Source organism: Bufo bufo, chromosome 1 (assembly GCF_905171765.1).
Source record: "Bufo bufo chromosome 1, aBufBuf1.1, whole genome shotgun sequence".
Classification (NCBI taxonomy): domain Eukaryota; kingdom Metazoa; phylum Chordata; class Amphibia; order Anura; family Bufonidae; genus Bufo; species Bufo bufo.
Window position 1 is genome coordinate 183,409,391 of NC_053389.1, and position 16,425 is coordinate 183,425,815.

The following is a 16,425-nucleotide window of genomic DNA, read 5'->3' on the forward strand; positions in this document are numbered from 1 at the left end:
CACAGACGTCACACAGACACCATCCATATTTTTTGCGGATCCCTGTTTTGCAGACCGCAAAATACATAGTGTTATGTGAATGAACCGTTAGGCCTCATGCACACGGCCATTGCTTGGCCGTTGTGTGCATTGGGGACCGCAATTTGCAGTCCCCAATGCTTGGGCAACATCCGTGCCGATCCCGACCCATTTAACTTGAATGGGTCCGTGATCCGTTCGCACAGCAAAAAAATTGAACATGCTCTATTTTTTTGCGGTACAGAGGCATGGAGAGAAACCCCACAGAAGCATTCAAGTGAATGGGTCCACATCCGTGATACGGGTACAGCCGTGTACATGAGGCATTAGACAGTCTTATTTTTTTAGTCGTATTTACTACTGAAATTGCACCTGTTTTGGAGGCTTTTCTGCCTCGTTTGACTCCTTTGATTTTTTTGACTAATTCTGAAGTTTTCTAAGTTTTTGACTTTTTTCCCTATTTTTTTCCCTATTTCTGTAGCGCCTTTTTTTGCGCTTGAATTTTTTGCAAAAAAAGTAAAATTTCTGCTCCACTCCAGGGCTGGCGTACTTTTGTACGTCTGTTTTCTCTGCTGAAGTGCTAAATTTTTTGCATTAAAGGCACAATTTCCTGGAGACTTTTCACAGCACAGATGCGACTGTTTTCATGCGCAAATAATTTAGACCAGTCTAAGTGAATATGAATCTGTTGAACTGAAAAACAATCACCAGAGGTCAGACTAAGGCCTCCTGTGGCTGTGCTGCGGGGCAAAATGCGGGCCGCAATGCACGAACACCGACCGTGGGGCAGCCGCAGCGGATCGCGGACCCATTCACTTTAATGGGTCCGCGATCCGGCCGTTCCGCAAAAAGATAGGACATGTTCTATCTTTTTGTGGAACGGTAGTACTGGATGAAAACCCACGGAAGCACTGCGTAGGGCTTCCGTAGGGTTCCGTTCCGTGCTTCTGTTCCGCACCATTCCGCATCTCTGGATTTGCGGACCCATTCAAGTGAATGAGTCCCCATCCATGATGCGGAATGCCCACGGAACGGCGCCCGTGTATTGCGGATCCGCAATACCGCAACGGGCAGCACACGTTCGTGTGCAGGAGGTTTAATAATAATATGCCTAGTCTAATTCATCAGCGATTTTTTATAAATACTAGGCAAAAGAAAGACAGCCAAATACGCCAGTCTATTTTTATGGCCAAAAATAAGTGTGCGTGATTAATGATTTACTAAACCTTTAGATGGGGCATCCTTAGACAAGGGGGCACATTTAGGCTGTGTTCACACGGGCGAGATTTCCGCGCGGGTGCAATGCGGTAGGTGAATGTATTGCACCCGCACTGAATCCCGACCCATTCATTTCAATGGGGCTGTTCAGATAAGCGGTGATTTTCACGCATCACTTGTGCGTTGCGTGAAAATCGCAGCATGCTCTATGTTCTGCGTTTTTCACGCAACGCAGGCCCCATAGAAGTGAATGGGGTTGCGTGAAAATCGCAAGCATCCGCAAGCAAGTGCGGATGCGGTGTGATTTTCACGCACGGTTGCTAGGAGATGATCGGGATGGAGACCCGATCATTATTATTTTCCCTTATAACATGGTTATAAGGGAAAATAATAGCATTCTGAATACAGAATGCATAGTAAACTAGTGCTGGAGGGGTTAAAAAATAAATAAAACAATTTAACTCACCTTAGTCCACTTGATCGTGTAGCCCGGCATGATCTTTTACCATGGTGATGGATCATGTGATGACCGGAGTGATGTCACCAAAGGTACTTTACCTGTAATTAATGCTCACCACAGGTCCTGTTCAGCAAAGGAGACAGAAGGAGATGCCGGGCTACGCGATCAAGTGGACTAAGGTGAGTTAAATAATTATAATTTTTTTAACCCCTCCAGCGCTAGTTTACTATGTTATAAGGGGAAATAATACAATCTACAGAACACCGATCCCAAGCCCGAACTTCTGTGAAGAAGTTCGGGTTTGGGTACCAAACATGCGTGATTTTTCTCACACGAGTGCAAAACGCATTACAATGTTTTGCACTCGCGCGGAAAAATCGCGGGTGTTCCCGCAACGCACCCGCACATTTTCCAGCAACGCCTGTGTGAACCCAGCCTTAGGCCCCTTTCACATGGGCGAGTATTCCGTGCGGATGCGATGCGTGAGGTGAAAGCATTGCACCCGCACTGAATACCGACCCATTCATTTCTATGGGGCTGTTCACATGAGCGGTGATTTTCACGCATCACTTGTGCGTTGCGTGAAAATCGCAGCATGCTCTATATTCTGCGTTTTTCACGCAACGCAGGCCCCATAGTAGTGAATGGGGCTGCGTGAAAATCGCAAGCAACCGAAAGCAAGTGCGGATGCGGTGCGATTTTCACGCACAGTTGCTAGGAGACGATCGGGATAGAGACCCGATCATTATTATTTTCCCTTATAACATGGTTATAAGGGAAAATAATAGCATTCTGAATACAGAATGCATAGTAAAACAGCGCTGGAGGGGTTAAAAAATTAAATAAAAATTTAACTCACCTTAGTCCACTTGATCGCGTAGCCGGCATCTCCTTCTGTCTCCTTTGTTGAACAGGACCTGTGGTGAGCATTAATTACAGGAACAGGACCTTTGATGACGTCACTCCGGTCACCACATGGTACGTCACATGATCTTTTACCATGGTGATGGATCATGTGATGACCTGAGTGACATCATCAAAGGTCCTGTTCCTGTAATTAATGCTCACCACAGGTCCTGTTCAACAAAGGAGACAGAAGGAGATGCCGGGCTACGCGATCAAGTGAACTAAGGTGAGTTAAATTATTTTTTTAAAAAATTTAACCCCTCCAGCGCTGTTTTACTATGCATTCTGTATTCAGAATGCTATTATTTTCCCTTATAACTATGTTATAAGGGGAAATAATACAATCTGCAGAACACCGTTCCCAAGCCTGAACTCCAGCCTTAGGGTTTGATTTATTATTTGCCGCACAGCTGTTCTTAAATGGGACTTTTTTTGTCCGCAGCGCAGGCGTTTTATGCCTGACAGTACTTAGCAATTGTACTGCAGACTATTACCTAAAGTTATTATCTGCCAAGTGTCTATGTGGTCCAGGTTGTTTTTGCCACATCCTTTTCCCTTATAAAGGCAGCCTTTGTGTTGGACAAATATTATGTCCCGTCTTTCCTGCAAGCCTTTTGTCTGCAACATATGTAATATGTCCTGGTTACTCACACAGCACGCCATGCTGGTCACTGAGCAGGAAGAAAGAGATTTATTTATATATTAATATATATTTCAGTGCAGCACTGCGCTGTTAGGAAGACAATTGTCCCTTAGCATCTGAAAAAAATTGACATTTCATCCCAAGTTTTCTATTATAAATAAAGGTTTTCCCTAAATAAAGTATATTAGAAATATTTTCCCTATCCCTGTCCCTACCAATTAATAAAAAAAAAAATATTATATGACTTTAAAACTTTAAGGGAGTTATTTACAGTATGTCTGTAATAGATGTATTTCTGGCGCAGATTGTGGCGCAAAGGTTCTTTGTGTTGCAATCTGCGACTTTCCCCCGCTCATGCCAGTCTAAAAAAGTGGGCGTGGCGCGGGCGGGGAAAGTGGACGTCTGGCAGGCCTGTCTCATTCATCATTTTCTACGCCTGTTTTAGGCCTCATGCACACGGCAGTTGTTTGGGTCCGCATCCAGGCCGCCGTTTTTGCAGCTTGGATGCGGACCCATTCACTTCAATGGGGCCGCAAAAGATGCGGACGGCACTCCGTGTGCTGTCCGCATCCGTTTCTCCATTCCGTGGCCCCGCAAAAAAAATAGAACATGTCCTATTCTTGTCCGTTTTGCAGACAAGAATAGGCATTTCTACAATGGGCCGCCCGTTCCGTTCCGCAAAAAAATGGAACAGACGTGTGCATGAGGCCTTAGGCATAGAAAATAGTCTAAATCTACTCCAACAAGGGAGCTGGCGTAGATATAGAAGAGGCGGTGGATTACCCGAAATCATGTAGAGGTCAGTCCCTTTACATAACTTCGGCTGATCCACCACCAGCCTTATTAAGACCGGTGTCTAAAATGCTAGTCTTAATAAATGACCCCCTAAGTTTATTAGACAAAAAGCTGTTTGAAAAAGGTCAAAGATTACATTGTAGAACACATCTGAAAAAGTGTGCCAAAAAAATCGCAATTGCGCCACAAAATCCTACACATGTGGACAAAAAAATATGCCACCACAAGAGTTTTGTAGTTTTAAGCCACTTTGTATGCCATAGGCCTCATGCACACGACAGTATTTTTTCACTGTCCGCAAAACGGGGTTCCGTTGGTCCGTGATCCGTGAGGCGTTCCCATGGTGATGGAGACGCTTCAAGTTAAAATATACCATTGGATTGGAGAAAACTCCGATCCTATGGTATATTATCTCCTGACTTTACATTGAAAGTCAATGGGGGACGGATCCGTTTGCAATTGCACCATATTGTGTCAACGTCAAACGGATCCGTCCCCATTGACTTGCATTGTAAGTCAGGATGGATCCGTTTGGCTCCGCACGGCCAGGCGGACACCAAAACGACATTTTTTTCATGTCCGTGGATCCTCCAAAAATCAAGGAAGACCCACGGATGAAAAAACGGTCACGGATCACGGACCTACGGACCCTGTTTTTGCGGACCTTAAAAAAAACCGGTCGTGTGCATGAGGCCTTATGCAGACGGACCTGCGATCCGTCTGTGTGAAAGTTGCCAACGGCCACGGATCACGGACGCAGATGCCAATCTTGTGTGCATCCGTGTTTTTTCACGGACCCATTGACTTGAATGGGTCCGTGAACCGTTGTCCGTCCAAAAAATAGGACAGGTCATATTTTTTTGACGGACAGGAAACACGGATCACGGATGCGGCTGCAAAACGGTGCATTTTCTGATTTTTCCACGGACCCATTGAAAGTCAATGGGTCCGCGAAAAAAAATGGAGAACGGCACAACGGCCACGGATGCACACAACGGTCGTGTGCATGAAGCCAAAAAAGGAGGGACAAATACGCGCACATGTTAAATGTGTCTTCAAAACAGGTGTACCTAAGTGTGCCTTAAGAATTTGCTGTAAAATCTGAAAATGGTGCAGGCGTTGCACACACAAGAAAACAGGTGCAACAATGTTAATAAATTGTGCGGACACAAAAAATAAGGGTATCAAAGAGAGAATATAACTTTAGTTAATGTGCCCCAGGTGTGTGCTGTGTGCAGATGCTTGATAAATCTAGTGCTTTTATTAAGACCGGCGTCTAAAATAATAATCCAAAAAATAATTGACAACTGACAACTGAAAACTGACTTAGTTGCTCCTAGCAACCAATCAGATTCCACCTTTCATTTTTTAGAGCTCCTTTGGAAAATGAAAGTCTCATTCTGATTGGTTGCTATGGGCAATTAAGTCCGTTTTCCTTTCCACCAGTTTTGATAAATCTTCCCCACTGTCAATTATTTTTATGGATTATTATTTTAGACGCCGGTCTTAATAACCCCTGCGCAGCAGGGCCTCTACATAACTTTGGCGCATCCACCGCCGGTCTAAATCTATGTCAGCTCCCTTGATGGCGTAGATTTAAACCAAGTTACTATGCCTAAAAGTACAAAATGATAAATGAGATTGGCCTGGCGGTCTGCCCCCTTCCCTGACCATGCCACGCTCCCATTTTTAGACCTGGCGTGAGGGTGCATTCACACGTGGCAGATTTTTTTGCAGAATTTTCTGCAACTGAAAATCTGTTCCATTTACCTCAAGGCCTCATGCACACGGCCGTTGGGCGGCCATGGCTTTATTGCGGTCCGCAAACGGCGGGTCGTCATCCACGGCCGCCGGCCATGTGCACCCTACAACGCGGAACGAAGTCATGGAACGGAACACTGGAAGCACTACAGAGTGCTTCCGTGGTGTTTCTTTCCGTTGTTCCACACCGCAAAAATTATGACATGTCATATTTTTTTGCGGTGCGGACATACCACGGACCCATTCAACTTGAATGGGTTCCGGCCCGCTGCACAGACAATTGCGGTCCCAAATTGTGGTCCCTAATGCACAGAACGGCCGCACAATGGCCGTGTGCATGAGGCCTAATGGAGCTTGCAGAAATCCATGTGCTTGCTGCACCATTCAGAATGAATGGAACAGATTTTGAGGCGCAGAAAATTTTGTAACAAAAACAGATATATGCCAGAAAACTGGCGTATTTTAAGTTAGTAAATGGCCCCAAAAATGTGGGGGAATCTTGGTGCAAAATCTCATATCTAACCATTAAAGCCACCTGCACACAGGTGCGGATGAACGCACATATGATCTACACAAATTTCCGTGTGGATTTATGTTCTATTATTATTTTTGCACCAAAATCTGCAATGTCTGCGTATTTGATGCAGTTTTTCTGCAGATCTCACCCTTCCATTGAAAAGGGTTAAATCCGCAGCTAAAACCACAAACATAATTGACATGCTTTTAAATTTGAAAAACGCAATGGACTTCAAATTCCACATGGAACAAATCAGCAAAATGTACATGAGATTAGTGTACTCTCATACACGTTGCTGATACTGTAATACAATGCAGTTTTTCTGCACAGAAAAAAACGCACTTGAATGGGTCCGCAATCTGGAAGGTCCGGTGCAGAACAGAGGCACGGAAACCCACTGAAGCACTACGGAGTGCAGCCATGTGGTTTCTGTCTGTGCCCCCGCACCTCAAAAAAATAGTGTATGCACTACTTTTTTGCGGTGTGGACAGACCACGGACGGACCCATTCAAGTTGAACAGATCTGGATCCGTCTGCGAAATCTGCACAGATGTTGCCCGTGCATTGGGGACCGCAAATTACGGTCCCCAGTGCATGGAATGGCCAATCAACAACCGTGTGCATGAGGCCTTAAGGTATGTAATATTCTCTAGGTCAGGGATGGCCAACCTCCAGCATTCCAGCTGTGGAGAAACTACGACTCCCAGCATGCTTCATTCATTTCTATGGCGTTCTGAGAACAGTCATGCAAGTGTGCATCTTGGGAGTCGTCGTTTTACCACAGCTGGAGTGCCGGAGGATAGCCACGACAGCCCCAGGTGTTATTCATGTATGGTGTGGCTTTTGAAAGTTGCTGATCTAATGTTTTAAAAAGTCTCATTCTCCCCAGAAAAGTAGCAAATATGCTTTAGGCCTCTTGCACACGGCCGTTGTGGGTCTGTTCCGTGCATTGGGGACCGCAATTTGCGGCCCCCAATGCACAGGTGATAAAGACGCCCTAAATTAGGGCATTTAAGATACACTCTGGTGTTCCAAATCAATGTACCCCCCCAGGGGTTAATATCCACGCGTGGCTGAGAGACTAGACGCTGACACATAGATGGTCAATGCAATCTCTAACTTTATTACATGGGGTAAGCCGTATATACATCTTCAGAAGAGGGCAGTCCTCTCTGAGGCTAAAACATTGTTTCATTGGTCAAAAAGGAAGAAGAGATAAGAGAGAGGAGATAATACACCTGCATCTGCGCACTGGGCCCTACTTTGGAATGTGAACTAATGTAAACATCTGGTTACCATCGCCATTTTGTAATGGCTTCTATTCTAACAATAATACTGCATATGTCATATGTGACACTTCAAAGAGGTGCTTCTCTATAGGCAGTGGATAATATATACATATCATCAAGCCATATGATTGGCTTATGCACTCCTTCACTCTCTATATAGCTCCCTTGTTGGGACGCCTGTACAAGGATGAGAAATCAGACACTTCTCACAGCACAGCTCTTTGCCCCCCCCCCCCCCCCTTCTCCAGTCTTGAAACAAAGAGGGGGTGGGTGGGCACTTGGAGAAGAAAAAGTTAACTCATTACAGTCCTAGAGATACAAAATATAGAATAAAATTCACACATCTTTAACACAGGCAACGCCCGTGCGACAGCCGGGACGGATCCAGACCCATTAAACTTGAATGGGTCCGTGATCCGTCCGCACTGCAAAAAATAGAACACGTTTTATTTTTTTGCTGTGCGGAGGCATGGACAGAAAGACCACGGAAGCACTCTGTAGTGCTTTCGTGGGGCTTCCGATCCATGCTTCCGTTCCGCTTCTCCGTGATTGAGGCCACAGGCACACAACGGCCTTGTGCAATAGGCCTTAAAAAGTTGCAAAATAAACTGAGTTTAATTTTGCGACTTTTAGGCTACGTCTACATGATGACATTTGTCGCGCTATATTTTGTTGCACTAATGTCGCGCGAGAATTTTTATAATGGCAGTCTATGGTGTCGCACTGCAACATGCAACATGCTGCGACTGCGACGCAACAGTCGCAGAAAATCCATTTGAGATGGATTTTTCTGCGACTGTTGCGTCGCAGTCGCAGCATGTTGCATGTTGCAGTGCTACACCATAGACTGCCATTATAAAAATTGTCGCGCGACATTAGTGCAACAAAATGTTGCGCTACAAATGTTGCAGTGTAGTTGTGCCCTATCTGTCGCGCGACAAATGTCGTCATGTAGACATAGCCTTAAACTTGAACAGAGCTGCAACAGATCCGACTAATCGCAGCTACATACGCCTGTCAGGAGCTGGCAGAGTTTTGCACATGTATACTAGACGTTAAAAAGGTTCACTTGCATAAATCGCACTAGTCCACTGACGAAACAGCTTGATCTCCGAAACACATGGAAAAATAAAACATTCCCAAATACGATGTAAAGTCTAAGACAAGGTGCAAACCTAATAAATGTGATTAAATAGAAAAGTTTTCCCAACACAGATAAAATATGACTGAAACAAGCGCAAAACCTCTTGATAAATGTGATACAGCTTCAGAAAGAACAGCTGAGCGAGGATAGGACATCAATATAACGATACATGAAATTCATTCCTTCTCTTCTTTCAGGTTGTGCCCTGGCTGCTGCCGTTGGCTCATTAACCTAGGATGACGAATCACATTGAAGTTCCCATTTCTGATGGACACCATATAAGTCTGGAACAGTTTCCGAAACCATGCTGGACAAAACACTGTAGCTGGCTCAGGCGTAATCTTCTATTAATTTTAACAATATGTGGTAAGTGTATTTTGGTATAGTTGTTTTTTTTAAAGATTATCATTTATGTATTATTTAGTCTGTCAATAATGTATGGAAATGGAAGAACATAGCTACGTTTTCCCCCCAAAAAATAGCTCCACTCTTATCCTTGGGCCATTTGTGGTACTGCAGCTCAGCCATATTTAAATGAATAAAACTGAGGGGGTCATTTATTAAGAAATATACAACACTTTTCGGCGTATTTAAGGTGCAGATTTTGTCCCAAAGGGATTTTGCGTCAAAATCTGCGACTTTTCCCCAACTCACCCCACTTTTATGAGGTGGAGAGGGCCAGGAATAGTTCGGGCCGACTGTCCCATCTCATGTACCATTTTCAATGCCAGTTTATGGCATGGAAAATGGTCTTAAGCTAAGCCAGCTGGTGGAACCAGTCACCACAGTTATGTAGAGCCCGTCGCCTCTACATATCTTTGGTGCATTCGCCGCCAGTGCACGTACAGTATAAATCACCTGTCTTAATAAATGACCCCCTGAGTTTCAACCACTGTTGTTTTTCAATATTTTAGACCTAAGGGGGTCATTTATTAAGACTGGCATTTAAGACGCTGATATTAATAACCCCTTGAGCTGGCCGTGGTTTCACCGAAGTTATGTAGAGGCGCTGGCCTCTCCATAACTTTGGCGCATCCGGCGCCAGTTCTAAATGTAAGCCAGCTTCCTAGCCTAAAACAAGTGTAGAAAATAATGAATGAGATGGGCCTGCCGGCCTGTCCCCTTCACCGCCCACACCATACCCACTTTTTTAGACCTGGGACGAGTGGGAAAAAGTCACAGATTGTGGCGCAAATAACCTTTGCGCTGCAATCTGCGAAAGATATACGCCAGAAAACTGGCGTATTTAATGTAGTAAATGACCCCCTAAATATTTTAGCTCCTGTGGCTGCTGTGTGGCTTTTCTAGTCCAGGCTAATCAGTTTCAGAACAGAATAGGGCACATTTATTAATACCAAGGATTTAGATGCCGGCACTGCTGGTGAAAGCGCCAAAGTTACGTGGAGACACAGGCCTCTACATAACATTGTCACTTCCTCCAGCAGGATGTGCAACAATCTCAAATCTATGCAAGCTTCCTGGCTGGCATAGATTTAAGTCATTTTGTAAAACAATTTAGAATTAGAAAAACAACATGTCAGGTACACTGTTCTGACTGTGACAAATGGAATTTTTATTAATCAATATTGAAAATATTTTTAGAAAAAATTGCGTAATTGTACAAAGTCCATCAATATCAGCCAGCACTGTGGAGTAATATTCCCACAAAGACAATACCCACAGAGTGCCACCACCAGCAGCGTTGACATTTCTGCCAGCTCCGCTTTTGAGCCTATGCCGTCAGCAGCAGCGTCGGCATCACCCACCTCCAAGCAATAGTTTTGTACTAAAAAATGCACGATTCAACAGAGGCCATTACAATTAGAGATAGCCTTGCAGTTCGCCTGGTGGTCATTTTGCGCCGAAGTTTGCGCATTTGCGATTTGCCGAACATGCGAACATATGACGATATCCGCCGTCTTTTGCATTGCGCCGAACTTTGACCCATGACACATCCATCAGATGGTACAGGACAGCCAATTGAGACGTTTCAGCACATGGACACAACCCCACCCTATCACGGAACCCGATCTGGCAGCCATTTTGCATTCTGTGTTTTGCCAGAGAGGTTGCTTTGTGGAGCAGGGACAGACTGTTAGGGACAACAAACGCTAGCTAATAGGGCCACAAAAGTCCTTTTAAGAACTGGTATAGGTGTGCTATCGATAGGTGTGATATAATTAGAGGTGTGATGTACTTATAATATACTTTCTAACATAGAAAGTATATTATAGTGCTTTTGTATTGTGCAGCAGTTGTGTGCAGTTCTGCTGCGATACCGCAGCTATACAGATGGACAAACGCTATTGGAACAACTAATTGCAACGGGTGTGATATACCTGTTGCCCCCCAAAAAACTGATTGAGGGGTGTGATATACCTATAATATACTTTCTAACATAAAAAAGTATATAGTGCATTTGTATTGTGCAGCAGTTTTGTGCGGTTCTGCTGCGATACCGCAGCTATATAGAGGGACAAGCGCTATTGGAACAACTAATTGCAACGGGTGTGATATTCCTGTTGCCCCCCAAAAAACTGATTGAGGGGTGTAATATACAGTCAGGTCCATAAATATTGGGACATTGACACGATTCTAACATTTTTGGCTCTATACACCACCACAATGGATTTGAAATGAAACAAACAAGATGTGCTTTAACTGCAGACTGTCAGCTTTAATTTGAGGGTATTTTCATCCAAATCAGGTGAACGGTGTAGGAATTACAACCGTTTGCATATGTGCCTCCCACTTGTTAAGGAACCAAACGTAATGGGACAATTGGCTTCTCAGCTGTTCCATGACCAGGTGTGTGTTATTCCCTCATTATCCCAATTACAATGAGCAGATAAAAGGTCTAGAGTTCATTTCAAGTGTGCTATTTGCATTTGGAATCTGTTGCTGTCAACTCTCAAGATGAGATCCAAAGAGCTGTCACTATCAGTGAAGCAAGCCATCATTAGGCTGAAAAAACACAACAAACCCATCAGAGAGATAGCAAAATCATTAGGCTTGGCCAAAACAACTGTTTGGAATATTCTTAAAAAGAAGGAACACACTGGTGAGCTCAGCAACACCAAAAGACCCGGAAGACCACGGAAAACAACTATGGTGGATGACCGAAGAATTCTTTCCCTGGTGAAGAAAACACCCTTCACAACAGTTGGCCAGATCAAGAACACTCTCCAGGAGGTAGGTGTTTGTGTCTCAAAGTCAACAATCAAGAGTAGACTTCACTAAAGTAAATTCAGAGGGTTCGCCACAAGATGTAAACCATTGGTGAGCCTCAATTAAAGGAAGGCCAGATTACAGTTTGCCAAACGACATCTAAAAAAGCCTTCACAGTTCTGGAACAACATCCTATGGACAGATGAGACCAAGATCAACTTGTACCAGAGTGATGGGAAGAGAAGAGTATGGAGAAGGAAAGGAACTGCTCATGATCCCAAGCATACCACCTCATCAGTGAAGCATGATGGTGGTAGTGTCATGGCGTGGGCATGTATGGTTACCAATGGAACTGGTTCTTTTGTATTTATTGATGATGTGACTGCTGACAAAAGCAGCAGGATGAATTCTGAAGTGTTTCGGGCAATATTATCTGCTCATATTCAGCAAAATGCTTCAGAACTCGCTGGACGGCGCTTCACAGTGCAGATGGCCAATGACCCAAAGCATACTGCAAAAGCAACCAAAGCGTCTTTTAAGGGAAAGAAGTGGAATGGTATGCAATGTCCAAGTCAATCACCTGACCTGAATCCGATTGAGCATGCATTTCACTTGCTGAAGACAAAATTGAAGAGAAAATTCCCCAAGAACAAGCAGGAACTGAAGACAGTTGCAGTAGAGGCCTGGCAGAGCATCACTAGGGATGAAACCCAGCGTCTGGTGATGTCTATGCGTTCCAGGCTTCAGGCTGTAATTGACTGCAAAAGATTTGCAACCAAGTATTAAAAAGTGAAAGTTTGATTTATGATTATTATTCTGTCACATTACTTTTGGTTCCCGTAACAAGTGGGAGGCACATATGAAAACTGTTGTAATTCCTACACCGTTCACCTAATTTGGATGTTAATACCTTCAAATTAAAGCTGACAGTCTGCAGTTAAAGCACATCTTGTCCGTTCCATTTCAAACCCATTATGGTGGTGTATAGAGCCAAAAATGTTAGAATTGTGTCGATGTCACAATATTTATGGACCTGACTGCACCTATAATATACTTTCTAACATAGAAAGTATATAGTGCATTTGTATTGTGCAGCAGTTGTGTGTGGTTCTGCTGCGATACCGCAGCTATATAGAGGGACAAGCACTATTGGAACAACTATTTGCAGCGGGTGTGATATACCAGTTGCCCCCCAAAAAATTATTGAGGGGTGTGACATACCTTCTTCCACAAAATACTGATTGAGGACTGCGATATACCAGCTTTCACCAAATATTGATTGAGGGGTGCGATATACCTGCTTCCACAAAATACTGATTAAGGTGTTTGATATACTTGCTTCCACCAAATATTGATTGAGGCCTGCAATATACCTGCTTCTACAAAATACTGATTAAGGGGATAATATACCTGCTTCCACAAAATACTGATTGAGGGCTGCGATATACTTGCTTCCACAAAATACTGATTAAGGGGATTGATATACCTTCCTTTCACCAAATATTGATTGAAACCTGCGAGATACCTGCTTCCACAAAATATTGCCCAAAATAAACAGGGTGGTGTGATATAACTGTTGTGGCAAAAAAAAAGGGGTTTGATATACCTGCTTCCACAAAATATTGATTGAGGGGTGCGATATACCTGCTTCCACAAAATACTGATTAAGGGGTTTGATATACCTGCTTCCACCAAATATTGATTGAGGCCTGCGATATACCTGCTTTCACAAAATACTAATTAAGGGGATTGATATTTCTGCTTCCACCAAATACTGATTGAGGGCTGCGATATACCTGCTTCCACAAAATATGCATTACTGAAATAAATGAACTTTGCACAATATTCAAATTATTCAAACTTGAATATATACAATATTCGAGTTTCACCTGTATTTCCAGACGTTACCGATGCGCAGCCATTCTTGACATCGGATGAGGAAGAGGAGGTAGCAACAGCCGCCACCCAGTGGTCTGACGACAGTACCCAGGTCAGCCCAAGGAGGGAGTTCCCCGCTGTTGCTGCCTACTTCGAGATCTCAAATGTCAGTGGTGGTGAAGGTGACGATGATTACATGTCGATGGACGTCACGTGGGTGCCCACAAGAAAGGAAGAGGAGGGGAGTTCAGAGGGAGAGACAGAGCAGCAGAGAGGGAGGAGAAGCAGGCAGAGCTCGCAGGGCACAGGAGGCAAAAAGCAGACAGCAAATGTATCAGGAGTGAGCCATCCACCATGCATGGTCATTTCTGGCATCCTAGGACGCTGGCACATGGCTCCGCAGTGTGGGCTTTTTGTATTGTGTCAGCTGCTGACAATTGTGTTGCCATCTGCAGCCTGTGCTATCAACGCATAAGTTGCAGTAAGCCCAACACTCACTGAGCCCAGTGAGAGCAACGCTGTAAGAACCCACAAAGCCAAACTCCCGGCGCTCCAAGTCCTGCCTCCTCTCCTTCTCCTCTCTCTTCTCATTTGTCCTCCACTCCACCTTCTACCGTGCCATCGTCGCGTTCATCTGGCAGAAGGCAGGCTTCCGTGGCCCAAATGTTCGAGCGTAAAAAGATGATGACGCCGGATAACCCTCTTTCCCAACGGCTGACCGCTGGCTTGTCAGAACTGCTAGCCCGCCAACTACTGCCATATAAATTGGTGGACTCGGAGGCCTTTAGATAATTTGTGGCCATTGGCACACCGCAATAGAAGGTCCCCGGAAGGAAATATTTCTCCCAGAAGGGCATCCCAGAGCTACAGTTGCAAGAAAAAGTATGTGAACCCTTTGGAATGATATGGATTTCTGCACAAATTGGTCATAAAATGTGATCTGATCTTCATCTAAGTCACAACAATAGACAATCACAGTCTGCTTAAACTAATAACACACAAAGAATTAAATGTTACCATGTTTTTATTGAACACACCATATAAACATTCACAGTGTAGGTGGAAAAAGTATATGAACCCCTAGACTAATGACATCTCCAAGAGCTAATTGGAGTGAGGTGTCAGCCAACTGAAGTCCAATCAATGAGATGAGATTGGAGATGTTGGTTACAGCTGCCCTGCCATATAAAAAACACACTCCAGTTCTGGGTTTGCTTTTCAAAAGAAGCATTGCCTGATGTGAATGATGCCTCGCACAAAAGAGCTCTCAGAAGACCTACGATTGAGAATTGTTGACTTGCATAAAGCTGGAAAGAGTTTAAAAAGTATCTCCAAAAGCCTTGCTGTTCATCAGTCCATGGTAAGATAAATTGTCTATAAATGGAGAAAGTTCAGCACTGCTGCTACTCTCCCTAGGAGTGGCCGTCCTGTAAAGATGACTGCAAGAGCACAGCGCAGACTGCTCAATGAGGTAAAGAAGAATCCTAGAGTGTCAGCTAAAGACTTACAAAAGTCTCTGGCATATGCTAACATCCCTGTTAGCGAATCTATGATACGTAAAACACTAAACAAGAATAGATTTCATGGGAGGATACCACAGAGGAGGCCACTGCTGTCCAAAAAAAACATTGCTGCACGTTTACAGTTTGCACAAGAGCACCTGGATGTTCCACAGCAGTACTGGCAAAATATTCTGTGGACAGATGAAACCAAAGTTGAGTTGTTTGAAAAAAACACACAACACTATGTGTGGAGAAAAAGAGGCACAGCACACCAACATCAAAACCTTATCCCAACTGTGAAGTATGGTGGTGGGGGCATCATGGTTTAGGGCTGCTTTGCTGCGTCATGGCCTGGACGGATTTCTATCATCGAAGAAAAAATGAATTCCCAAGTTTATCAAGACATTTTGCAGGAGAACTTAAGGCCATCTGTCCACGAGCTGAAGCTCAACAGAAGATGGGTGTTGCAACAGGACAACAACCCAAAGCATAGAAGTAAATCAACAACAGAATGGCTTAAACAGAAGAAAATACGCCTTCTGGAGTGGCCCAGTCAAAGTCCTGACCTCAACCCAATTGAAATACTGTGGCATGACCTCAAGAAAGTGATTCACACCAGACATCCCAAGAATATTGCTGAACTGAAACAGTTCTGTAAAGAGGAATTGTCAAGAATTACTCCTGACCGTTGCGCATGTCTGATCTGCAACTACAGGAAACGTTTGGTTGAAGTTATTGCTGCAAAGGAGGTTCAACCAGTTATTAAATTCAAGGGTTCACATACTTTTTCCACCTGCACTGTGAATGTTTACATGGTGTGTTCAATAAAAACATGGTAACATTTAATTCTTTGTGTTTTATTAGCTTAAGCAGACTGTGACTGTCTATTGTTGTGACTTAGATGAAGATCAGATCACATTTTATGACCAATTTGTGCAGAAATCCATATCATTCCAAAGGGTTCACATACTTTTTCTTGCAACTGTATATGGCCAAATTCAGCGGCAAGTGAATATATCTCTGGCACACAGTATCGGTGCCAAGATACATCTGACCACAGACACGTGGTCTAGCAAACATGGGCAGGGAAGGTACATAGCTTTTACTGCCCACTGGGTGAACCTTC

General features: G+C 44.0%; 1 protein-coding gene across 1 annotated transcript in view; it reads left to right on the forward strand.

Annotated features, from left to right (window-relative positions):
• Positions 1 to 1,864: 1,864 nt before the first annotated feature.
• Positions 1,865 to 16,425, forward strand: part of LOC121001876 (excitatory amino acid transporter 2-like) — a 162,063-nt gene continuing 147,502 nt past the window's right edge. The window contains exons 1-3 of the mRNA XM_040433108.1: positions 1,865 to 1,875; positions 7,699 to 7,701; positions 8,949 to 9,117. Of these exons, the coding sequence (XP_040289042.1) occupies positions 8,988 to 9,117 (130 nt within the window). The 5' untranslated portion in view covers positions 1,865 to 1,875; positions 7,699 to 7,701; positions 8,949 to 8,987. The remainder of the gene's footprint in view (positions 1,876 to 7,698; positions 7,702 to 8,948; positions 9,118 to 16,425) is intronic.